The following is a 22,718-nucleotide window of genomic DNA, read 5'->3' on the forward strand; positions in this document are numbered from 1 at the left end:
CATGGGGTAAAGTGGCTGCTCCTTTGGAATTGGGAGAAACCTAATGTAATGTGCTTTTTGGTTTCAATAACCTTTTATCACAAAGGCCAGTTTGGGTAGTAAGATTGGCTGGAGAGCTTAATGGGGACTGTGAATCAGTGGCAAGACTGGTGTAGTGATCTAGGACAGTGGCTCTCAAATTTTTTTTTTTACTGGTGACCCCTTTCACATAGCAAGCCTCTGAGTGCGACCCCCCCCCTTATAAATTAAAAACACTTTTTTATATATTTAACACCATTATAAATGCTGGAGGCAAAGCAGGGTTTGGGGTGGAGGTTGACAGCTCGCGACCCCCCATGTAATAACCTCGCGACCCCCAGTTTGAGAACCCCTGATCTAGGAGCTCACATTTATTACTGGCTTGGTGAAATCTAATTATAGAATATGCCACCAGTTTGGGGTGTCTGCCCTGTTCTCTGACAATCTGACCTGAGACTGGCACCACTCCAGACAACGTGACGGTATTTATCCCCCTTCCAATGGAGGGGAACTAAAATGCAGAGCGGCTCAGTGATTTTCCATGAAAGAGTGGCTGAGTGGAGAGTGCAACTCCAAAGTTCTTCACACCCAGCCTCACACTTAAACAGCCTCACGCTACCACTCTATGCCAGGGGAAAGCTGGAGCTGAAGGATGGACTTGTGATTAGAGGACAAGAGATTTGAGTTCAATTTCCATCTCGGCAACAGACTCACTGTGCAAGGGACTTATACCCAGATTTCTAAGAGTATTTGGGCATTGCTTAACTCAGCGTTGCCAAGTCTGAGTGAGTTACATGGTTACGTGCCATTTTCAAAAGTGACTATCAATGGGATTTGGGCTCTTCAGTGCCAAAATCCCTTTTGAAAATGAGATTTAGGTATTGAAAGGCTGAGCACAGCAATGACTAAATACCTTTAAAAATCCAGACCTAAATCTCTCTGTGCCTCAGTTCCTCAACTCTAAAATGGACTTAATACTTCCTGTCGCCTGGTCTTTCTTTGTCTGGTCTATTCAGTTTACAAACTCGTTTTGATACAGCACCTAGCGCTATGGGGCCTGACCTTAGTTGGGACCTCTAAGCACTGCTGCAAACCAACAAGAATTGAACTAAAACAACATAGTTAAGATTGTAACTGGCTTCCCATTATACATGTAAGCCATATGTTCAAACCACTCCCGTCCTCTGCTCCCCATGAAATTTCACAGGCTTATCTCAGGAAAGTTTATTAAAAGTCAGCATAAGCTTTTCATGGTGTGTGGAAAATTTCCCTAAAGTTTCATTTAGTTCTTCCATTTGAAGAGTAAGGACTGAAGGATCATGCCTGATCAAAGCAGATAAATGTTCGAGTTTAGACCCAACAATCTTGAGAGTGTGTCTCCGTAAAATCTATTAATCCATTGCTCTACTTTGGTCATTACAATGCACTGGGGCTGAGAAGCTGCTACCACCTAAGAGAAGCAGCAGTACTGTACTTATGCATGACCATGAACCAAGTTTAGCTCCTGAATCAGAGCCCAAAGCATCCATGTTTATTTACCATTTTTGTTTCTATGAAAGAATTATATTTGTGCTTTTGGGGACCCTATCAGGTTAAAAATTCTATATTTCTGTAAACAAAGTTATTAACAAGAGTTTAGATGATATTTTAGAAATCTAATTTTTTTTTTGTCATTAATGTTCTCCACTTTTTCCATTTCCCTAAGCTCAGACAAGGCGAAGAGAGCAGTCCCTTTCACTTTTGTTTATACTCCATTTCCCCTGTCAAGTTCCTGCTCACTAGCACAAAGCTTCTGCATCCCAGCTGCAAACAGCTGCTGGGGAACCCTAAAATCCATCCTGATAAAGTCATTGTCTTCAAGGTTTTCTTTTCAAAATTCATGGAAGCATCAATGTTTTACAAAACAAAAAACTGATTAATGTTTCACAAAACTACATTCTGAGCCTAAAAATCAATAGGTCCCTTGAACCAGAGTAATTGCTGTTACAGGCTATACATGGAAGAAGCTAAAGCTGCCAGATTGCAGGAACCTGTCTAAAATATTACATCTTCTTACAGATGTTCAAGTTCTATGATCTTATAGATGAAATAGGACAGCTACGCTCTTCCTGCACTGCACAAGCATAGATTCTAATAGTTTATTTGCATGTGAAGTTGATGTTAGCCAGGTCAGTAGTTAGAACAATACTTTGCGAACAAGAATTGCTCAGGGCCCAGTCAATACTGAATTAATGCTCCAGCATAGTATTAGGAGGAACTAAGCTGCTAGAAGTGCTGTATTTCTGGTAAGATGTTATGCCAAGGTCTTGGGGATCGCTAATGATCCCCTAGCACTTTTTGCAAGAGGAGAAGTCTGTCACCTGGGTCATTCTAACTCAGATAATTGTATTCTGCCATCCTAGATTCCCTCTGCATGTGGTGTTTTAAATGATTAGCGTTGCTGTGAGGAGTTAAACAGCTTCCATACACTACTCTAGAGGTGGCTGCATTTAAACAATGGGAGAAGTGATCTCTCTATTTCCCTCACCTACCTCCTAGAGGTGTTCGATCTTCAGATGAAGAGTGCTGCAACATGGGCAGCGATAAGCAAAATCTTCAACGAGAGCATTGCAGTTGTGCAGTACCCTCAGCCAAAGTAAAAGAGGGGCAAAACCAAGCATTAAGACCCAATATTCAACCCCAATTTTAAAATGTTTTTTAAGCCTACCGTACTATCTGTCTGAGACAAACAGAAACCATCTGGGTTGAGCATGCAGGAGCCAAAAGAATACACTAGTAGGCAATAAAATGTAAATGCATCAGACAGGTATATACACTATAACAATGGTTCTCTACTTTTCCCCCATACTATGACATCATATTAGCACAGATAAAGTTTCAGAACATCTCTTCTGTAGCTTTGGGTCTTCCAATCTAGCCATGCTCTAGAACCACATTACTTCACATGTGGAATTGGGAGACCAATTGCCAATTATTCTGTTTTGTGACTTAGCATGTAAAACATCAAAAGAACAGAAATAATGCACTTTGCTAATGTATGGGATGAGTGTAGTTTAAACTACTGATAATGCTTCATATTACAGTCTACTACTAAATCTACTGTAGTCTATTTTGTAAAAGTAATAAAGTCTTAGTAATTTAAGACCTCACTACAGTCCTGTGTTATTAAATCACTACTAAGAAGTGGGAGAAACTGCTGGTTGTGTGTAAACTATGGAGTGGGCAAAGTACCAAGTGGGAAAATTGTATTAACCATTTACTCTGTTTCCTGCTACGTGATGCTATTCAGCACTCCCATCGCAGCCAAAGGAAGCAAGGAGCAGCCGATTAGAAATCCTTCACAGGACAATGGATGAGCATCCCCTGCACTCTTCAGTACCATCTTTGATTATCACAGGCCAACTGATTTTCTATTGCCAAGGGTCTTTGGAAGGCTTGAGTAAATAAACACTTGACAAACAGCCAATCTGGTGATTCAGAGACACAACCTGCAAGACCAAGTACTGGCAGGATATTAACAGAGCTAGCTAACTCTCCCCCAACCACCTGGTGAAGACTGCAAGCCATAAAGCTACGCCACTCACAGATAGCCATTGGATTCTTGTTGTACTCACTGAGATATTTCCATTCTGCAGCTGGCCATGGGATTTGTGTGTATCCAAAAAATTTTTATTTAATTTGGTTTTACTAAGATACATCGGGGAAACTCCCTTCTCCAGTTCTGAGGTGGAACAGATTTCTCCATTCTTTTATGTTATTTATATTTCAAAGGGTGCCCCAATCGCCTCACTATGAATATGCTTCCAGATTGTACTCCAAAAACCGACTGCTGCATGTCAGAAATTAATTCCACTTCTTCACCTTTCCCTTTATCGTGTTAAACTGCCTTTGGCCACATTTTATTATCTGGATGTTTATCTTCTCCTTTATTTGTCCATATGCAATCCTGCTTGAAATCAATGGGACTACTTAAGCAAGTAGGGTTTGGCCCTTGGGGTGAACTTCATGCATTGATCGTAACTGAATAAGACTACCATCGAGGGACATCATTTTCAAAGTCTGGCATTTCTGCAACATTTTAAAAATTCAGCAGCCACCATTACACTTTCTTGTAACCTATTTCTCCTGAAGATAATGGGGATCAGGGAGAAATCAACCAACTGACCCTACATAACCAAAGCGGGGGAGTTCGCCCTTGTTCTCCTTACACTGGCTCTGCAATAGGTAAAAGGTCCCCACAGCTGTATAGGCAACATCGATTGGGGCGAACAAGGAAACTACAAAAAAATAAAGCTACGTTAATTTCAAGCTCCATTAGAATTGAAGGGGGGGGGGGGGAAATCAATGTTTGGCAAATGGGGAAGGACAAAATCTGTAGGAGGAAAAATGCATTTTCAGGCTAAGGTGATGCAAACAATGGAGGGTAAACAGCACTTGAGATCGCTCCTTTAAGTCTGTGGCAGTGTTTCCATTTATAAAGCTTGATTTTAGTTACTCTATCGAATTATAAAATGTTCATCATCATAAAAAAAATAAAAAAACCTCACTGCCTGAATGTTATCAAGATTTCAGTCACTGAAGCCACAGGAAGCATATGTTATTTTCCTGGTTTAAGGGTTTTGGGAGACAATGCTACCTCAAAATTGCTGGGTTTTTTTTAAAAATGTCACAATTATCATGGGTAGGAAACCTACAGCATTAAAAAAAAAAAAAAAAACCCTCAAAATATCCAAGATCTTTAATTTTGATCATATTCAGTTGCTATTCGGACAAATTTAAGGCCTAATCCTGCAGTCTTCATTCAGGCAAAACTCCCATTGACTTGATGTATTTGGATTTTTAAAGATGTACCCCAGTCAATACTCTGGGTACATACACATAAGAAACAATAAATAAAACAAATAACTTTCAATGGTAGTTTTGCCAGAATCAGGAACGCAGGATCAGGCCTTCCGATAAAATGATGAAATCCTGGCCCCAGTGAAGGCAAAGGCAAAACTCCCATTGACTTTCATGGAGCTAGGATTCCACCCAACATTTTCTAAGCAGTTAGAATAGTTGTATTTATAGAGGCCCGAATTCAACGTCCATAGGAGTCTTTTCATTGACTTCACTGGGAGTTGGATCAGGCTCTAACCGTGGGAGTTGCACATTTCCAATGGTTATATCACAGCTCTTGTGCTCACACATATGAAAACAAGTAGACTTGTGGGTCAATCCAGAAGACTTTTTAAACCACTGGTCTAGAAACCGTAGTGATTTAATACCAGGGTATGACACTGCATATTTAGGAATGGAAGGATTAGATTTTTATAGGTTAATGTCAGTAAACGTCAGTTTCATCATACACACACAAACCGACAAAAAAATATTTCCATTGACAATTAATGACGTTTACAGATAAGCAAAGCTTAAAAAAAATGCTGCTTAAGAACTTGAGAGTTTGTTTTAAGATTATTTACACTGTCTAATTTGACATGTTATGTTGAAAATTTGTGTTTTAATGGTTATAAAGCTTTGACTTTTTGAATCTCAATGTCTGCTGTCATTAAAGAATTGTTGTCTAACCCCTCCCCCCCCATACATAATTTCCCACAAGTGTGAAAATTTAAACTGATAAATGGGGGCAGTGGGGAGGGAATGCTTAAAACCAATAATTTTGTGTAACTGTGAAAATTTAAATTGATAAACAAATGCTTAAAAATAAACATCAATACTAGCCGTGAAATGATCAAAAAAATCAAAATTGAATTCTGCTAAGCCTATGCATATTGCACCATATGTTACAATACAGAAGACACAAAGCCCCTTGCTTTTATCTGTCACAATGTTTGTAATCACTGAAGAGATACAACTCAAGCCCCATTTCTGCAGCTGGCTCCAAGCACGCATGCTACTTCACCTGCACATTGACTTAAGTGACACCCATAGAGCGGTCTGGACACAGGCAGCTGTAAGATCAGGATCTTAGCTTGTATGTTGTAAGCTGTGAATGAATGTGCAAACTATCTTGCCTCTATAAAATTTAAACACAGTTATTCCTAAAATATGTGGAAAAAAATTCTTGCACCTATGTGCCAGGAATCTAGAATCTTTATCAGAAGTTTTCCAGCCAACTACTCTAGTGGGAGACTTTCCCGGACTAACCCCTTTTAGGAACAAGTCATCTACGTTTTATTACTGATAAATAATTCAGGTAATTGATTGAGACCCAATTTGGTGCACCTCTCTGTAGTCAGCACTAAAGAGTACAGTATAAAATGGGCTCAGCATAGAAAGACACTCTGCTAATTATCCAAATAGGGCGAGGTTGCCAATAAGTTGAAATCCTGGGTTCTCACACTTTTTGAGCTACTCAAGACATTAGGTTTATAGGCCTGTCTCCCCCCAAGACTCCCCTTCTGTTGTCTTTCCCTTTTGTGTTCCATCCGGTCTACAGGAAACAGAAATTTGCTACAATCCTCTCTCTGCAATGCTGACTGCCTTCATTCGAGAAATCTGCTAGACTAATCTCTCCATGCTGCTCACTTACAGAACACTAGCACTGCAACACGAGAAGACAGGAAGAAAATAAGTCACTAATTTAGGCAAAAGAGCTTAAAAACCTGAGAGGCTTAAATAAATTGGCAGGAGACAAAGGTTATTTTTCTCTTATAGGGCCCAGAAAAATTTCTCTATGGTGCTACGCATGGAAAAGATGTAAGAGTGCATACCAGGAAGTCAAAGGACAAAATCCAGTAATTTCCGGTGCAGGAAGCTTTGACTGGGTTTAAATCTAGCACTGGCCTAAAATTCATATAACAGATAATTTTTTTAAAATGTTCTTTAAAACCCTTGCCTAAGCAGCAACAATGAAGAAAGGGTAGAGACCAGATCTGGTGTCCCTCCCCGAAGATCACCCCCACTCCTGCAAGGTGAGGTGCATCGGCACACAGCAGTACCAATGCAGCGTTCCAGTCACGTTTTGCTGCCCCTGAAGAAACAGTGACTAGAATTGTAAGCACCTGGCAAACGCTTGCTCTAAATATGGTAAAGAGTGCAAAAGCTCAGGCAGGGTCTACACTATGAAGTTTTGTTGGCATAGCCACGTGAGTGAGGGATGTGAAGAAACTACACCCCTAACCGGCATACCTATGCCAGCAAAACCCCCAGTGTAGACCCAGCTATGCGGACAAAAGAGGGCTTCCGTTGGCAGAGCTAACATCCATGGGGAAGGTGGTGTTACTATGCGGGCAGAACAACTCCTCCTCCTGTGGACATACACTGCATCCACACTAGAGGGCTCTGCAGTATAGCTATACCAGTACAGCTGCATTGGCAGAGCCTATGTAGCGTACACAAGGCCTCAGGGTCTAGAGAATGCAAACAAAAAGGAACCGAGAAAGGACAATTAGGGTACGTCTACACTACAGCTGGAAGCATAACTTCCAGTTCGGGTAGACGTAGACATGCTAGGTTTGACTGAACAGCAGCATAGGCAACGGTACAGGCGATCTGCACAAACCTGTCTGAGATCCTAGGTACGTACTTAAGCCACAGCTATGTTTAGCATGACAGCTCAATCAAAGCGCCCGTGTATATGCTTTCCTGAGCTGGAATTTACACCTCCAGCGAGGATGTAGCCTTAGGTCAAAGGAAGTCGGTAAAGATAAATCTGAACTAAAGTCGTACAAATTATTTGGAGTAGGAGTTTTTATTGTTAAAATACACTATGAATAGTGGTCATTGAGTGTTAGCCACATGCTCAGTGCTGTACAAGACAAACAGTTCCTCCCCCAAATTAAAATCTACTTATCTATCCGTTTCCAGAGTAACCAGTGTAACTGTAAAATAATGGAGTAATTAGAGCAATGACAAAGTGAGCCAGATTCTGCTGCTCTTGCTCCCTTGACTTGCATATTACTCCACTCACTGAGCAAAATGGAGCAATTTACAGAATAGAATACTACCAAAGGGTATGTCTACACTACCCGCCGGACTGGCGGGCAGGGATCGATTTATCGCGTCTAGTCTAGACGCGATAAATCGACTCCCGAGCACTCTCCCGTCAACTCCTGTACTCCAGCTCGGCGAGAGGCGCAGGCAGAGTCGACGGGAGAGCGTCAGCCGTCGACTTACTACAGTGAAGACACCGCGGTGAGTAGATCTAAGTACGTCGACTTCAGCTACATTATTCACGTAGCTGAAGTTGCGTAACTTAGATCGATTCTCCACCCCCCCCCAGCGTAGACCAGGGCTAAGTAAAGTGGCGTAATGTGACCCTAAAGGAGCAAAAAGATTCTAAATGACCACTAGGCTTCTAAAGAAGCAGCCAAACCAGCAAAAAGACTGCAAAAACCATCAGGCCAAAATACCACTAAAGCTTTGGTCTAATACCAGGAGCTTTGGTCTAAAATAACAAACAAGCAATTAAAACCTACATGATTTAACAGAACTAACATGACAGGCAAAGGATAACCAGAGGCATACAGACCCAAGATCTCTTGCCATGGGTAAAACCTTGATAAAAATTTCTCTCAGAGAACCAGATGCTATTGCCGATATCTGTGTACCGGGACCTACAGACAAGAGCAAAGCCTTGTCCATATTCTGAGTAGGTATTTTCAAACACAGACAGTTGTCAACATCAGCCAGACAACTTGAGATGTGACTGCAAATGTCCTCGGACAAAGCAGAGGATGATGTGCTGCAAACCTGCACAAAATACTGAAAAGCCTTGTGCCTGTATTAAATTGAAGTTGAACAATAAGGGGACTAAGGGCAAAGCCCTGAAGCTCCCTTGTGTCTGTAAAATCACATAAAACCAGGAATATCGTCATGCTTCCTGTTTTAGATCACCGTTTTATTTAATTTATATATTTTTGCTGGCAGTCATCTGTGAAGAAAGATTCAAGTCTCAAAGCTTGGGTGTTAGGCCTCAGACACCAAAAAAATATTTAAAATAGAAGGAGCATTTGATTAACAGTATCAAATAACCCTCCTATTGAGGAGACCTTGAGATTTGGTAGAAACCAGATTGTTGAAAACCTTAAAGTTGTTTTGGTAAAATAGAAAGAAAAATCAAGATTGACATGCGTAATATATCAGAGGATGAAAAATAAATGGCAACATTTGGCCCATGTACCCAAACAGCTTGGAAACAAAAAAGTCTTTTTAGCTCTATTGCTAGGGGGTTGAGAACCTACAGCAAGATTGTGTATTGTACTCTTAAACAAGAAAGGACAGACACCCAAAATCAGGGTGGATAAAAATCAATGATTTAAAGAAAAAAAAAATTTAAATCAGATTTTTGATAAAATGCTTTTTGAGGGAAAAAAACCTATCTAAAGATAGTTTTAATTAAGATACATTATAGCGCAAAATATTTCATCATGGAATACGGATTATAAATTCTAATTCTATAGTACGAGACAATATATTCATGTAATGAATAAGAAAAGTTTTGTTAATGTGTTCCAATAGTTCATGGATTAGGGAACCAATTTTACGGGGTTCCAGGGGCTTCTGTATAGATTATTTAGGTTAATCTTTTTATCTACCCACAATGGGACGCAGTGCTCAGTCTAAAAGATACCATCAGAGATGCTTAGTTTTGCAGTTCTCAAACTGTGGATTTGTGTCTCCAGAGGTAACATGCTTGTTAACAGAAAAAATATTTTTAAATAAATAATATATAGAGGTGAGCAATAACAGACCTCAACCCTAATGTCCCTCTGCAAATTTGTGTACACAGAGTCAATCCCTTACCTCTCTCTAAAAGTGTGAAGTTTCAAAAAGTTCAATGAATAGAAGATTGTTGGGGGCGGACTAGATCTGGACAAGGAGAAGAAGTCTGGAGATAAATGTGAGAAGGAGGGGACAGGCAGTAGAAACAAAAGTGAAACTGTTTGAGCAGCATATTCCAGAAGTCTTGAGGTCTTTCTGAGTGTAGCCTTCATTGATTTGAGATCTACCATACCATTCTCTCACTAGAAGGGAAAACCTATAATGGCAGCAGGCCGTAAAAGAGACCCAGTTTGGAAATAAGAACCATTCAAGAAATATATGTTTGCTGATGATATTTTAAAGAAAGTCACACCAGTGAACTGGTGGAAGTCACTTAAGCACTTGGATTCAGAGACTGTTGAAGTGATAATATCACTTTTAACAGCAGTAGCTTCTTCTGCTGGTGTAGAAAGAATATTTTCTTCCTTTGGACTAATTCATTCCAAATTGAGAAATGGTTTGGGACCTAAAAAAGCAGGAAAGCTTGTTTTTCTTTTCCAGATTATGAACCAACAGGAAAATGAAGGTGAAGACGACCGAGTTAGATGCAGAAGCCAATATTTTAAGATCCTCATGTTCACCTGGCTGACATAGTCAATTTAATTTTTTTTTAAATATTTCATTTAACTATTTTAGTTCAAAACAATTTTAACAAAAACAAACCTGATTTAAAAAAACTTGAATGTTTAACTAAATTCAAAAATTCATATGCTTGTTTTGTTAAAATATTATATGTTTGCTGTTGAAGAAAAAAATCCAGAATACATAACGTTATTGTTTTAGTTAAAATAAAACAATTTATGTGTCTGTCTGGTGATGTTCTCCTCCTAATTCAGCATGGTAAGAAAATCCTCCAAATATTAATGATTAACCTGTTGAATTGGAGATAGTTCACCTCCCAATGACTTCATACATATCTGCTTCCATTACCTTTGGTAAATGAAATAACCAATCATTCATTTTCTGATATAGCTGTAAAACTAAACTGAAAAGTTTTCAAAATAAATCACTTTAAAAATGTATAGTGTGTACCTTCTAAAAATGAAACCTACATCTCTGAGTTGTGAAGAATATGTATTAAGGTTATAACAACCAACAAGAATGCACTTTTATGTAGAAATCCATGATTAAAATCAAGTCTTCCTGACTAGTGATTTAAATCCTGATTTAAAATCAATTTGATTTAAATCAAATCCACCCGGCCCAAAATCAAAAAAGAATAAATAGTTACAGTAAGTCTAGATGTAGAAAGAAAGAAGAGCTCTTGCAAAAAGCTAGATGGACTGGGGTCAAGAAAGACATCTAGTAAGTTTAATAAATCCTAATCAAAGGTAACAGAAACTGGAACAAAGGAATAAAATAAAATTTAAATAAAAGAAAGTGAATAATACCAGCAGCAGTAAAAGCTATCACCCTATGATCATGCAATAGATCTCCTAGGCCTGCTAATTTTTGCTGAAAAAGAGTGGCAAAATCTTCCGGGGGGAGAGGGGAAGAACAGTAGGAACAGCTAGAGGGTGAGGAGGAACAAAGTATCGTAACAAGGAATCAGATTATATAGAAATTTGTCTAGAGCTGTTCACACACACAAATACTGCTTTGCAGATGTTAATTTGAGGACATATGAATCACCAGACTGGATCTGACCAGTGGTCCATCTAGCCCAGTACCCTGCCTCGGACAGTGGCCAATACCAGCTACTTCAGATAATGTGCAAGAACCCCTGCAGCAGGCAGAGGAGCTAACCTGTCCCCGGGGAAAGTTTCCTTCTAACCCCCTGTAATAACAGGGTGGTCTGCCCTTATATGGGGTTGGAGCCAGCCAGTCCTCTTCAATACTCAGATCCAGCTGAGAAGGGGTCAGGTGATTCATATAAGAGGCTGAAAGAGTTCAGCTAAGGAGAGCTGTGGGAAGCAGCCTAGATCCTGTGTGGCTGACCCTGAAGCAGGAGAGAAACGCACAAAAAGAAAAGCTTCTGGGACCCTGTAGCCTGCTTTGGTCACGGGAATAACCTTTTGTTACTTTACGAGCTTTATACAGTGGAACCCCGACTATCCAATCTGATTGGGACCGGGGCCAGATCGGATCATCAAAAATCTGGCTAATCAGGAGAATGGCCAGCCCAAGCCCCACCACCTGGTTCAGTTAATACGGGGAGCCGGATAATGGACGCTTGATAAACGGGGTTCTACTGCATTTGAAAAAGAAAACTGTGCCCTGAAAGCCTGGACAGACTTGTGGGGGTAGCTTTAGTCTTTTGTGGGCTGGAAAACAGGTCAGCAGCCTACAGCTCCAGTAGAGATTGGCCAATATCCTGAACCATGAGGGCTCATAACCCTTCTGGATATCCTTTATTATCTATACACCCAGGAGCGCCGCCAGCTTTTCTGCCGCCCTAGGTGGCGGAAGGTCCCGCCCCGAAATGCCGCCCCCCACAAAGGCGGCGGAAGGTCCCGCTGCTGAAATACCACCGCGGTCGCCGCCCCCCCCAAATTGTAGTGCCCTAGGCGACCGCCTAGGTCGCCTAATGGGTTGCGCCGGCCCTGTATACACCAGTAGAAGATGAGGATAACCCTCTAAATCATTAAACAATAAGACGAGCTCCATTCAAATCTTCTCAGAACTTACAGATCCACAGCGAACAAGCTCTTAACTGAGTCATTAACCCAGCAGCTTTCTTCTCAGTGCTGGAAACAGCAGTACTATTAAAGTTAGTCTAATAACGCAGGCAACTAATACAAGATGAAAAGAAGACCATGACAAAACAAGTCACTTTTAAAACTATCAAACTAGTAACCCCTAAGATGCTGGTGACTAGCTATACGCTGTAAAGGTGATTTACAGCAAAAATAGATAATAAACTAAATCAAACTGCGATCAAAAGCAGGAAACATGGCATGTAAGCTTATCAATAGGACAATGTCTCACAATTACAAGATCCACAATACAGAGCCTACATTTATAAGAATAAAGGCTACACGCTCCCATATAGCTGGCTTGACTGAGAAAAAAGCTGCCCCCAAAACCAGTCACTTAAAATTATTGAGTGAATCACCACGAGTTCATCCACACAAACACAAGAAAGGTCTAAAAGCTAGAAGGGAGGGATAGCTCGCTACAATCCAGGTTTGCAAAACAGACAGAGACCTACCACCTCATCCAAAACCTAACCTCTAAATCTTTCAGGCTAGGTTTTTGACTGCATGGTATTCTTTGCTTTGTGCTTCACCTTGCCAAGAATGCTTCTGCAACTACCCATCTTAGAAGACTTGGACTAAAAAAACCCCCCCCCAAATACTGGTTATTTGTCGGGAAAGTGTAAATAACCTGTACGTCACAGACTGCCCTTACCTGTATGTCAGTGTCCTTCACGGGCTCAAGAGGCTCAAATGTAGTGACTGCACTAAGACTCTCCAGCCGCTGAGAGATATGGGATATGTCAAGCCCTTTGGACCCAAGAAGAACAGATCTATATGGGGGAAGAAGGAGAAAATTGATATTAAACAGATAAGGCTACTTTTAATATCTCTGGAAAAAACATCTGCAGTTCAAATATTTAGATAGGTGGATGTAGAGAGAAAGGTGGTTCTCTCTTTTTACATCAAACCCTGGACACACATACGTGTAAAGCTATAACATCCAGTATTATCAGCCCTGAAAAGATGTGAAGAGAAAATCAGATCTCCCTTGTTAAATTAATGCTGTTCTCATTGCCCATTGCAGGAGCGGACCGCTGTCAAATCCTTCCATTCGTAAAAATTCTAAAGCACCTTGGTAACTTAGTGCCATTTCCAGAACAGAATACTGCACTCTGATTTAAATGGTGGCTCCGCAGATGAATACATTGGTCACTTACCAAAAACTCAAAGTTCCAGCATTTTCTTCTATCCAGCCTCTGAGTGGAAAATAATTACTTACCAGTAATTCTGTCTGCCCTGATCATCTCTTTCCCTCTTCGCCCGCCCACACCTTTCCAAATTCCCTGACGCTATACTGCATGCCTCCTGCTTAGTAGGAAGCGAAGGGCAAAGAGAATCAACAACCCCAGCAAACCACAACCTGATCCGCCCCTTTCCCTTCCCCTTCATTCTAGAGCTACCTATGCAATTTGCCTCTAAAATAACATGAGCAATGGATTCATACATTGGGCAGGACAGGAAGGATGTGGAATGTGGAAAAGAGGAGGGGATGAAGACAAAGAGCTTTAAACCAGGAACTTGGGGGAAATGGTTGAGACATGCTCATGTAATCTCCATGCCTGATTCTAATATTGACGGGGAGGAAAGTCAAGAAAGAGAGAGTACAGCAATGGAGAAAGGAACAGTAGTGGGTTGGGGCATTAAGAGGAAATAATAGTGCCAGTACCAATGAAGCTAAGAGTCAGGTAGGCGATACTGGCAGTAGAATGACTGTACCTCAGGTGAGGAATCTGGGCAAAGCCAAGCAGAAACAACTAAGATGTTTGTATATCAATGCAAGGCGTCTGGGTAACAAAACAGAGGAACTAGAACTACTGGTGCGGGAAGTGAAATCAGATATTATAGGGATAACAGAAAAAATGGTGGAATAGTCGTCAAACCAACCTAATAGCTTTCTTTGTCAGGGTAACAGGCCTGGTGGAAAGGGGGGGGAAGTGATAGATGTGGTATATCTTGACTTTAGTAAGGATTTTGATATTGGCTCGCATCACCTTCTCATAAACAAACTGGGGAAATACAACCTAGATGGAGCTACTATAAGGTGGGTGCATAACTGTTTGGAAAAACGTTCCCAGAGAGTAGTTATCAGTTATTCACAGTCAAGCTGGAAGGGCATAATGAGTGGGGTCTCGCAGGGATTGGTTCTGGGTCCGGTTCTGTTCAATATCTTCATCAATGATTTAGATAATGGCATAGAGAGTACACAGATAAACTTTGCGGACAACGCCAAGTGGGGAGGAGTTGCAAGTGCTTTGGAGGATAGGATTAAAATTCAAAATGATCTGGACAAACGGTCTGAAGTAAATAGGATGAGATTCAATAAGGACAAATGCAAAGTACTCCACTTAGAAAGAAACAATCAGTTGCACACAAATAAAATGGGAAATGACTGCTTAGGAATGAGCACTGTGGAAAGAAATCTGGGGATCATAGTGGATCACCAGCTAATTATGAGTCAACAGTATAACACTGTTGCAAAAAAGCAAACATATTCCTGGATGTATTAGCAGGAGTGTTATAAGCAAGACAGGAGAAATAATTCTTCTGCTCTACTCCGAGCTGATTAGGCCTCAACTCGAGTATTGTGTCCAGTTCTGGGTGCCACATTTCAAGAAAGATGTGGACAAATTGGAGAAAGTCCAGAGAAAAGCAACAAAAATCATTAAAGGTCTAGAAAATACGACCTATGAGTAGAGCCCTACCACACTCAGGAGCCATTCTGGTCAATTTCACAGCCCTAGGATTTGAAAAATTGGTAAATTTCATGCTTTCAGACGTTTAAATCTGAAATTTCACAGTGTTGTAACTATGGGGGTCCCAACCCAAAAGAGAGTTGTGGGGGAAGAGGGGGGGTCACAAACCTGTTGTAGGGGAGTCACGGGATTGCCACCTTCACTTCTGTGCTGCCTTCAGAGCTGGGCTCTGAAGCTCCTAGCTGCTAGTCCCAGCCAGGCTGGGGAGAGACATGACTTGCTCTTCCCCTGCATGGCTGCTCTCGGGGGCGGGAGGTGAGTGGGGGTGGGTGGGAATCTGATCCACCTCCGGATGCTCCCCCTGCTGGACTCTGAAGGCAGCACAGAAGTCCTGTCCCTCCCCAGCCTGGCTGGGACTCGCAGTTAGAAGCCAGCAGCTGGGACACTCCCAGCAGCACGGGGGAGATCAGATTTCACAGGGAAGGGCTTATTTCACGCTCTGTGACACGTTTTTTAAGGCCCTGAAATTGGTAGGGCCTTACCTATGAGGGAAGATTGAAAAATATTGGGTTTGTTTAGTCAGGAGAAGAGAAGACAGAGGGGACAGGATAACAGTTTTCAAGTACATAAAAGGTTGTTACAAGGAGGAGGGAGAAAAATTGTTCTCCTTAACCTCTGAGGGTAGGACAAGAAGCAATGGGCTTCAATTGCAGCAAGGGAAGTTTAGATTGAACATTAGGAAAATCTTCCTGTCAGGGTGGTTAAGCACTGGAATAAATTGCCTAGGCAGGTTGTGGAATCTCCATCATTGGAGATTTATAAGAGCAGGTTACACAAACACTCGTCAGGGATGGTCTAGATCAGCAGTTCTCAAACTGTGCGTCGGGACCGCAAAGTGGGTCCCAACCCCCTTTGAATGGGGTTGCCAGGGCTGGCTTAGATTTGCTGGGGCCCAGGGCTGAAGCCTGAGCCCCACTGCCCAGGGCCAAAACCAAAGTCTGAGGGCTTCAGTCCTGGGTGGCAGGACACAGGTTGCAGGCCCCTGCCTGGGGCTGAAGCCCTTGAGCTTCAGCTTTGGCCTCCTACCCGAAGCAGTGGGGCTCGGGCTCTGGCCCCCCCCACTCAGGGCAGTGGGGCTTGGGTGGGCTCAAGCTTCAGTCCCCTCTCCTGGGGTCATGAAGTAATTTTTGTTGTTAGAAGGGGGTCGCAGTGCTATGGAGTTTGAAAACCCCTGGTCTAGATAATATGTAGTCCTGCCATGAGTGCAGGGGACTGGACTAGACAACCTCTCGAGGTCCCTTCCAGCCCTATGATTCTATGAACCAAATTAAAAGTTGTTTTATCCCGCTGTATGTCACACCTCTTCCTCAACCCTTGGTGAGCCTATTATGCCACAATGACATGCCAAGTGGTATAAAGGAAGTGACCTCATTCCCCCACTGAAGGTTCAACGATACTTATGCCAAACAAAGCCATAGGCAAGGAAAGGAAATCTCACTGGCAGAGCAGGATGGAAGTGTTGGAGTCAGCCACGTGGCTGCTCCACATTTCTCCTCAACCAAGGCTTCAGCCCACTCCACCCAAGATGCAGACATTCACCTTTCATTCTGACCATTGACCTAACCAGGTAACCGTTTGGCTTTGGGGCATGGCTCTTTAACAGAGTCTCTTGACCATCAGAAAAAGTACGACTTAAAATAGACTGTCCGCGAGTCATGAAAAAACAGAGCTTTAGCCTAATGGAAACCCTTTGTTCTTTCTAAATAAAAATTCAGAACCTCCCGCCACTTTCCAGAATGCATTTCTGCTGGAGAACATCAGTGTAGAGATATGGAATGCAAGGACAGAGAGGTCTTAACGTGAATGGAGTGTTCTCTTAAGTAGACTAGGAAAAATCCTATTAGCTGGCAACTAAGGACAGCCAAAACCCAAAGTAATTCCTTACTTCCCAGTGCACAAGTTGCTGATCTGACTTACACTTAAAAATCTGGGGTCCACTCACAGATCTCGACATCTAACCTGAGGTGGACAATACCCCCAGCCTCCCACCTGAGTTTTACTGCTTCTGAGTTGCTGCCTTACTGGCAGAAGAAATTAAATTATTTGCCCATCCAGTTGACGGTGTTAAATTTCTCCTCCAGCTCCACTCAGCTGTTTACCCCCAGACTCCACGTTAGGAAGAGTGCAAATGGCTAACTGCACGTGCACTCTCACCAGACTGCATTTGAAGGCACAGCTGCAGTCTGTGCTGTCCGTAAGGGAACTGAGACCAGGTTTCATTTTCAACCTGAAGCCAGAGGTGCCAGTCAGCCAACCTATTTGTCTTCTGACAGGGACCGACATGGTCATACCTAAGCACTTCACAAAAACATGAACCTGTTTATCCTCAAAATTCCCTTGTGATGCAGGGCAGTGTCATTATCCTAATTTTACAGAGGCTCAGAGAGATCAAACGACTTGCTGATGGTCACACAGGGAGTTGGTTGCAGAACCAGGAATAGAATCCAGATCTCCAGAGTCCCAATCCAACACTTGATCCACAAGGCCATATTCCCTCCCTATTTTTAAACGTGCAGTTCAGAGCAGGTTGGCAGCTTGTCCTTGAGCGATCACAGGTAGTCCAGCACCCAGGGTGGCGTGGGGTTGGGTTTTAGTAACTCATTTTGACTTTGTACAAAAATTTTGGGACAAACTGTATTCTTTTATCAGACAGCCAAATTTAAGATGCAGCATGTACCTTTGCAGAAGGCCTGGTCTGGATTTAAGTCTGGGAAATCCTAAGGCAAACTAAACATGAAGTAGGTCTTTACAAAGTCACAATTACTGACAGTCTTTTTTTTTTTGTGTCCTGATTCCTGGTAGGCAGAGACACAAGAGATTTGGGAAGGACTGAGGGATATCAAGTGACATGTTATAAATGGATGCACGTAAAAGGTAAGAGACCATTGGTGAGACTCAGTCATACCTATCAAATTACCACCATCGAAAGCAGTATTTGTACAGCACAAGTAGTAGGTACATGTAGCTCTTTACAGACACGGGAGTCTCCCTAGCTTCTACCCGAAGTAGTTCACAGCTCCATTGCAAGATCTTTAAATACGTTAGGTTTTCAGGAGGAATTAAATGAGCTAATAGACTGTTTCTTTGGCATTCCTAGCTCAACACAGAGTCTCAAAAACCCAAGTACTTACGCCTTGACATCGGCAGTCTCCTGCGACGTGCGGGTCAGAGTCCGAGACCGCAGACGCTCTCCGGCCTGCTGGATCTCCTGGAGGTTGCGTTCTACATGAGGAAGTTCAGAGATGCCCTCTGTCTCAGCTGCGAGCTGTTCCGCTTGCTGGAGAAGTTCTCCAAACCCTTCAGTGTCCATGTGTAATGCCGGTTCTATACAAGACACACGCAGAAACCCCTAAGGAAAGAGAGAGAGACTCGCTTGACAAAACAAGTAAAAGATCCCTCATTGATTCCAGTAATACCTGTTCTCGGGGTGCAATAATTGGTTGTTGAGTACAGAATAATCACACTATAGATCACCCCAAACTGCTGTAAATCTTGAGGATACTTTAAAGTGGTCTCTTAAGACAGGCAATTGCCTAGTAGAGATGAGGTTATTCATGCAGGTTTACGTACTTAAAATAAGTCTAATGGAGTACCATCATTAACTCAAATATATGGAGGTGGAAGTGAACAGAAGGTGCAACTGCTCAAGTGAAGGATTTGGTATTAATTCGGTCTTGAGTTTAAACTACTTATGTTTCAACCTGCATATATTTTCTTTTTTATTTTAATCTTTCAGGAAAACATATAAAGCCATGCATCACTAATTCCATAGATGGAAGAAATATGAACAGGCTGTTCCATCGTGAAGGATATATAGTCTTCCCTCAGTGCACATGGGAAACTTTCATTAGTGTTAATAAGAATTACATACATAGATTGAAGGTAGAATGGATCATTTGGAGGAAGTGGACAGTATAAAGTGTGTCTATAACAAACCTGCTGTAACTGATGGGGTCACTAAAGCATCACATAAATCTGAATTCAGAACTGATTTCTAAAAAGGGCTGGGAACGTAGGGATCGATGTGTGAAAGGCCTCTTCTAGTTTCAGCAAGGAAATGCATGTTAATGAAAGACAAGGGTTCAAACGTCCAAACTTGGGTGCCTAAAATTAGGCTCATACATCCATTAAATTCACAGTCAAGATAATGGGAGCTGCACATGTACAGCAGCTCTGTAAATTCAGGCCACTTATTTCAGTTCTTAACTTTTAGGCACTTAAGTCTGGAAAATTTGACCTCCGCTCCTGGCAAACCTGGAAAGATAGCCATGTTCAGGATGAGGCAAGATACCAAGACTGAAGCAGCAGAATATTTTTCTGATTCACAGATTGTTCAGGGAGTACCCAAGGCAGAATGTAAGATAAAGGTTGCTCTAGAGAAGTACTCAGACTTCTAAAAATTGCAGCAGCTCAGAGTTCCTGAACTTTAACGTGTTTGACAAGAATTAAATAATCGGAACAGCTGTTTTCAACCCAAGATGAAGTTGGGACAGGCACAATAAAGGTGTCACTTGATGTAGCTCTGCAGATATCACCTGTAAATGGGATTCATTTTCCATTTAATGCAAGGGATTTAAGCGTCTAACTCATTAGCAACAATAAATAATATCCACCTAACCCTCCCTTGCAACCAATAAAGTTAGAAGTCTGAAAAAAAAGAAGAAAGGCAGAAGCTAATTAATGGACTTGTTTCTCCCAGTAGAGAATATGTGGCCACGCTTACATGAAGGCCTGATGACCCAGAACACGAAGGATGTATTATTTTAAAACTATTTGTAATGATCAGCATTCAGTAAACAAGATTTTCCAATGTGCAGAGTGCTGATGCAAAGTGCAAAGATGACCATGCTACCTGCAGAGGATACTGAAAGTGAAACGGGACCAGTACAAATGCTGATGTGAACCAACGCTAAACATTCAGCATTAGACAAAGTAGTACAACACACAAAAGGTGTCACTCTAATGCAGAATCAGCATCATAATAGTCTTCTGGGAACTCACTAATTAGTTCCCCACTGCCTTTTTTTTTTTTTTTTTTTTAATGAATCAATACCCCTCTTCCCTCCCTCCAAAAAATTACAGCATCCAGACGTTTCATATATCTTGACAGGATCCTATAAACAACAATAATGGAACCGCCAGTCCATTCCCCACCGCCACCACCACCCTGCCCCAATCCCATCATTACCCTTAGGGCTGGTCTATACTTACCGGGTAGTTCGACGGCTGGGGATCGAAGTTCCGGGTTCGATTTATCGCGTCTGGTCTGGGCGCGATAAATCGAACCAGGAAGTGCTCGCCGTCGACTGCGGTACTCCATCTCAACGAGAGGAGTACCGCGGAGTCGACAGGGAGCCTGCCTGCCGTGTGTGGACCGCGTCTGAACCGCGGTAAGTTCGAAGTAAGGTATGTCGAATTCAGCTACGTTATTCACGTAGCTGAATTTGCGTACCTTACTTCGACTTGGGGGGGTAAGTGTAGACCAAGCCTTACTTAAAAATACTTTTGCAGCATTCCAAGTATAGCAAAAACAAAAATAACCGATATTTCTGAAATTATTCTCAGTAAGGGTATGTCTACACTGTAAAAGAAAAAAACAAACAAACAAACAAGGTCTGTTCTTAACCTGGTTAGCAGCTTGATTATAAGCCTACGCTGGAGCTGAATTTGATCTGCTAAACTGAGTTAAAAGCAGAGCTGCCATGTCATCACTAGCAAACTTAGGTTAAAATACTAATGTGGGTTAGCTAACCTGAATTAGGAACACAAGGGTGGCTGTTTTTTTGCAGTGTAGACATACAAGTGAGACAAAGGCATGTCCCTAGAGAGGACACTGGCAAATAAAATGGCACCACATCTGTCTTTCACTATGACCCAATTCCCAAAGCATGGATATTGTCCTTTGCAGAGACCAACTTTCTTTTTGCCATCTAAAAAAAAAGTCCTCTAAATAGAGGTCACAAACTTCCAAGAATTATTCTCCTTACATGGAAGCCACAAATCCAGCTGACTCCTGAACTCAAACAGAGGAGAAGATAGGGGAGAAACGCCCTACACTCTCATCACCCTCAATGCACAGATCCACAAACTGGGATCCTCCCTAAACCAAATCTGAACTTTGGTGTAACCCCTTAGAATGTCCCCCCTCTCCAAATCATCTCCTTTATCCAGAATTTTAAAATGTCCCTACACAGAAGAGATATTAGCATGCCTTCTTTCTTTCTAAGTGATCAGAGGAGACAAACTACAGTCTATGGCATTAACTGTGATCCTTTAACACTGATATGTTGCAAGAGAGTAATGAGAAGTAATTTTACTTGCTTATTTGAACAACAAACAGGCAAATGAGTCCAATGTGAAAACAGGACTATTTTATAGAAGGAAAATGCCTACAGTTTAAACATCTCAGCATCCCCCAAAGAGACTGAACTTCTTACAAAATGCTCCCTTGAGCAATTGCATTTGTATTTCTTTTACTGTAGTTTCAGTTGTTCAAGAGATATTTGATTAGCACAGTCAGATCACAATTAAGTAGTTTATACCTGTGAAGGAGGGAGGAATGATCAAAGCAGCAAAACAAAGAGGGAGCATATGAGCCTTCCAACAAGGTAGGAGGAAAGGGCCAAAATCTACCTCCTGCCCTATCGTCCAGTACATCCAAATAGCCAACCACTTTCTGTGATGTTGAATATATCCAGTACATCCTGGCAATCACATGATTTCCATCGATCATCAGTCTAAGGTGAAATCATCATGAACTGACAAGGAGGGTAAGAAGAGAGTGTGGGAGTTCACAAGTAAAAGGTAACATATTTTAGCTCTGAAAAATATATTTTAAAAATCCTCTGCTTAAGACATACAGTGAAGCAAAAAAGAAATCCAAGAATTTGAATGGAATGGATTTTATATTCACTAGGCATCCAGTTTCATCACTGTGGCTAAGCATTACTGTTACCAGTGCTAAGAGAACTATTTAGCACTACCTGGGTAGGAGTTTGCTTAAAAGTATTATGTTTAGTGATTCAGATACATGCAGTTAATTAAAAAAAAAAAAAATCCAAGAACATTTCATACTATTATTTTGCACAGACACCACGAAACAAACTGCTTCCAGACATTAGGGACCATGTAAACATTCTCCACCCACTGCTGGCTAGCTACCAAACTGTGTGGGGGTACAGGTGGCAATCAGGTTTATGCTGGCCAACAAACCATACTGGATAGTTTGTACTGGATTTGTTCAATAAGATTAGCAGGCCAGTGGAAGAAAGGCAATTTCATGCCCTGCAATGCAGTATAGGACATCTTTTCAGTGTTTACTTGTGAACTGCTTCCCCCTGGCAGAGATCTCCTGCGCTCGGCTGCCAGAAGCAGCCTCTGTTGGCAGACAGTGACCAGAATAACCACACTCCCATACAGTTAAGACTGCTAATGTCAGTTTCTGAGGGAGCAGCGTGTGTGGCGCTGACTGCAAGAATAGCAA

The 22,718-nt window shown here is 41.8% G+C and overlaps 1 protein-coding gene across 1 annotated transcript in view; it reads right to left on the bottom strand.

The window, feature by feature from the left end:
• Positions 1–22,718, bottom strand: part of NUP93 (nucleoporin 93) — a 133,711-nt gene that overhangs the window by 103,445 nt on the left and 7,548 nt on the right. Inside the window, exons 2-3 of the mRNA XM_024209982.2 lie at positions 18,367–18,584; positions 13,135–13,252 (exon numbers count right to left, since the gene is read on the bottom strand). Of these exons, the coding sequence (XP_024065750.1) occupies positions 13,135–13,252; positions 18,367–18,545 (297 nt within the window). The 5' untranslated portion in view covers positions 18,546–18,584. The remainder of the gene's footprint in view (positions 1–13,134; positions 13,253–18,366; positions 18,585–22,718) is intronic.

Source organism: Terrapene carolina, unplaced genomic scaffold, assembly GCF_002925995.2.
Source record: "Terrapene carolina triunguis isolate 2854851 unplaced genomic scaffold, T_m_triunguis-2.0 Scaffold130, whole genome shotgun sequence".
Lineage (NCBI taxonomy): Eukaryota > Metazoa > Chordata > Testudines > Emydidae > Terrapene > Terrapene triunguis.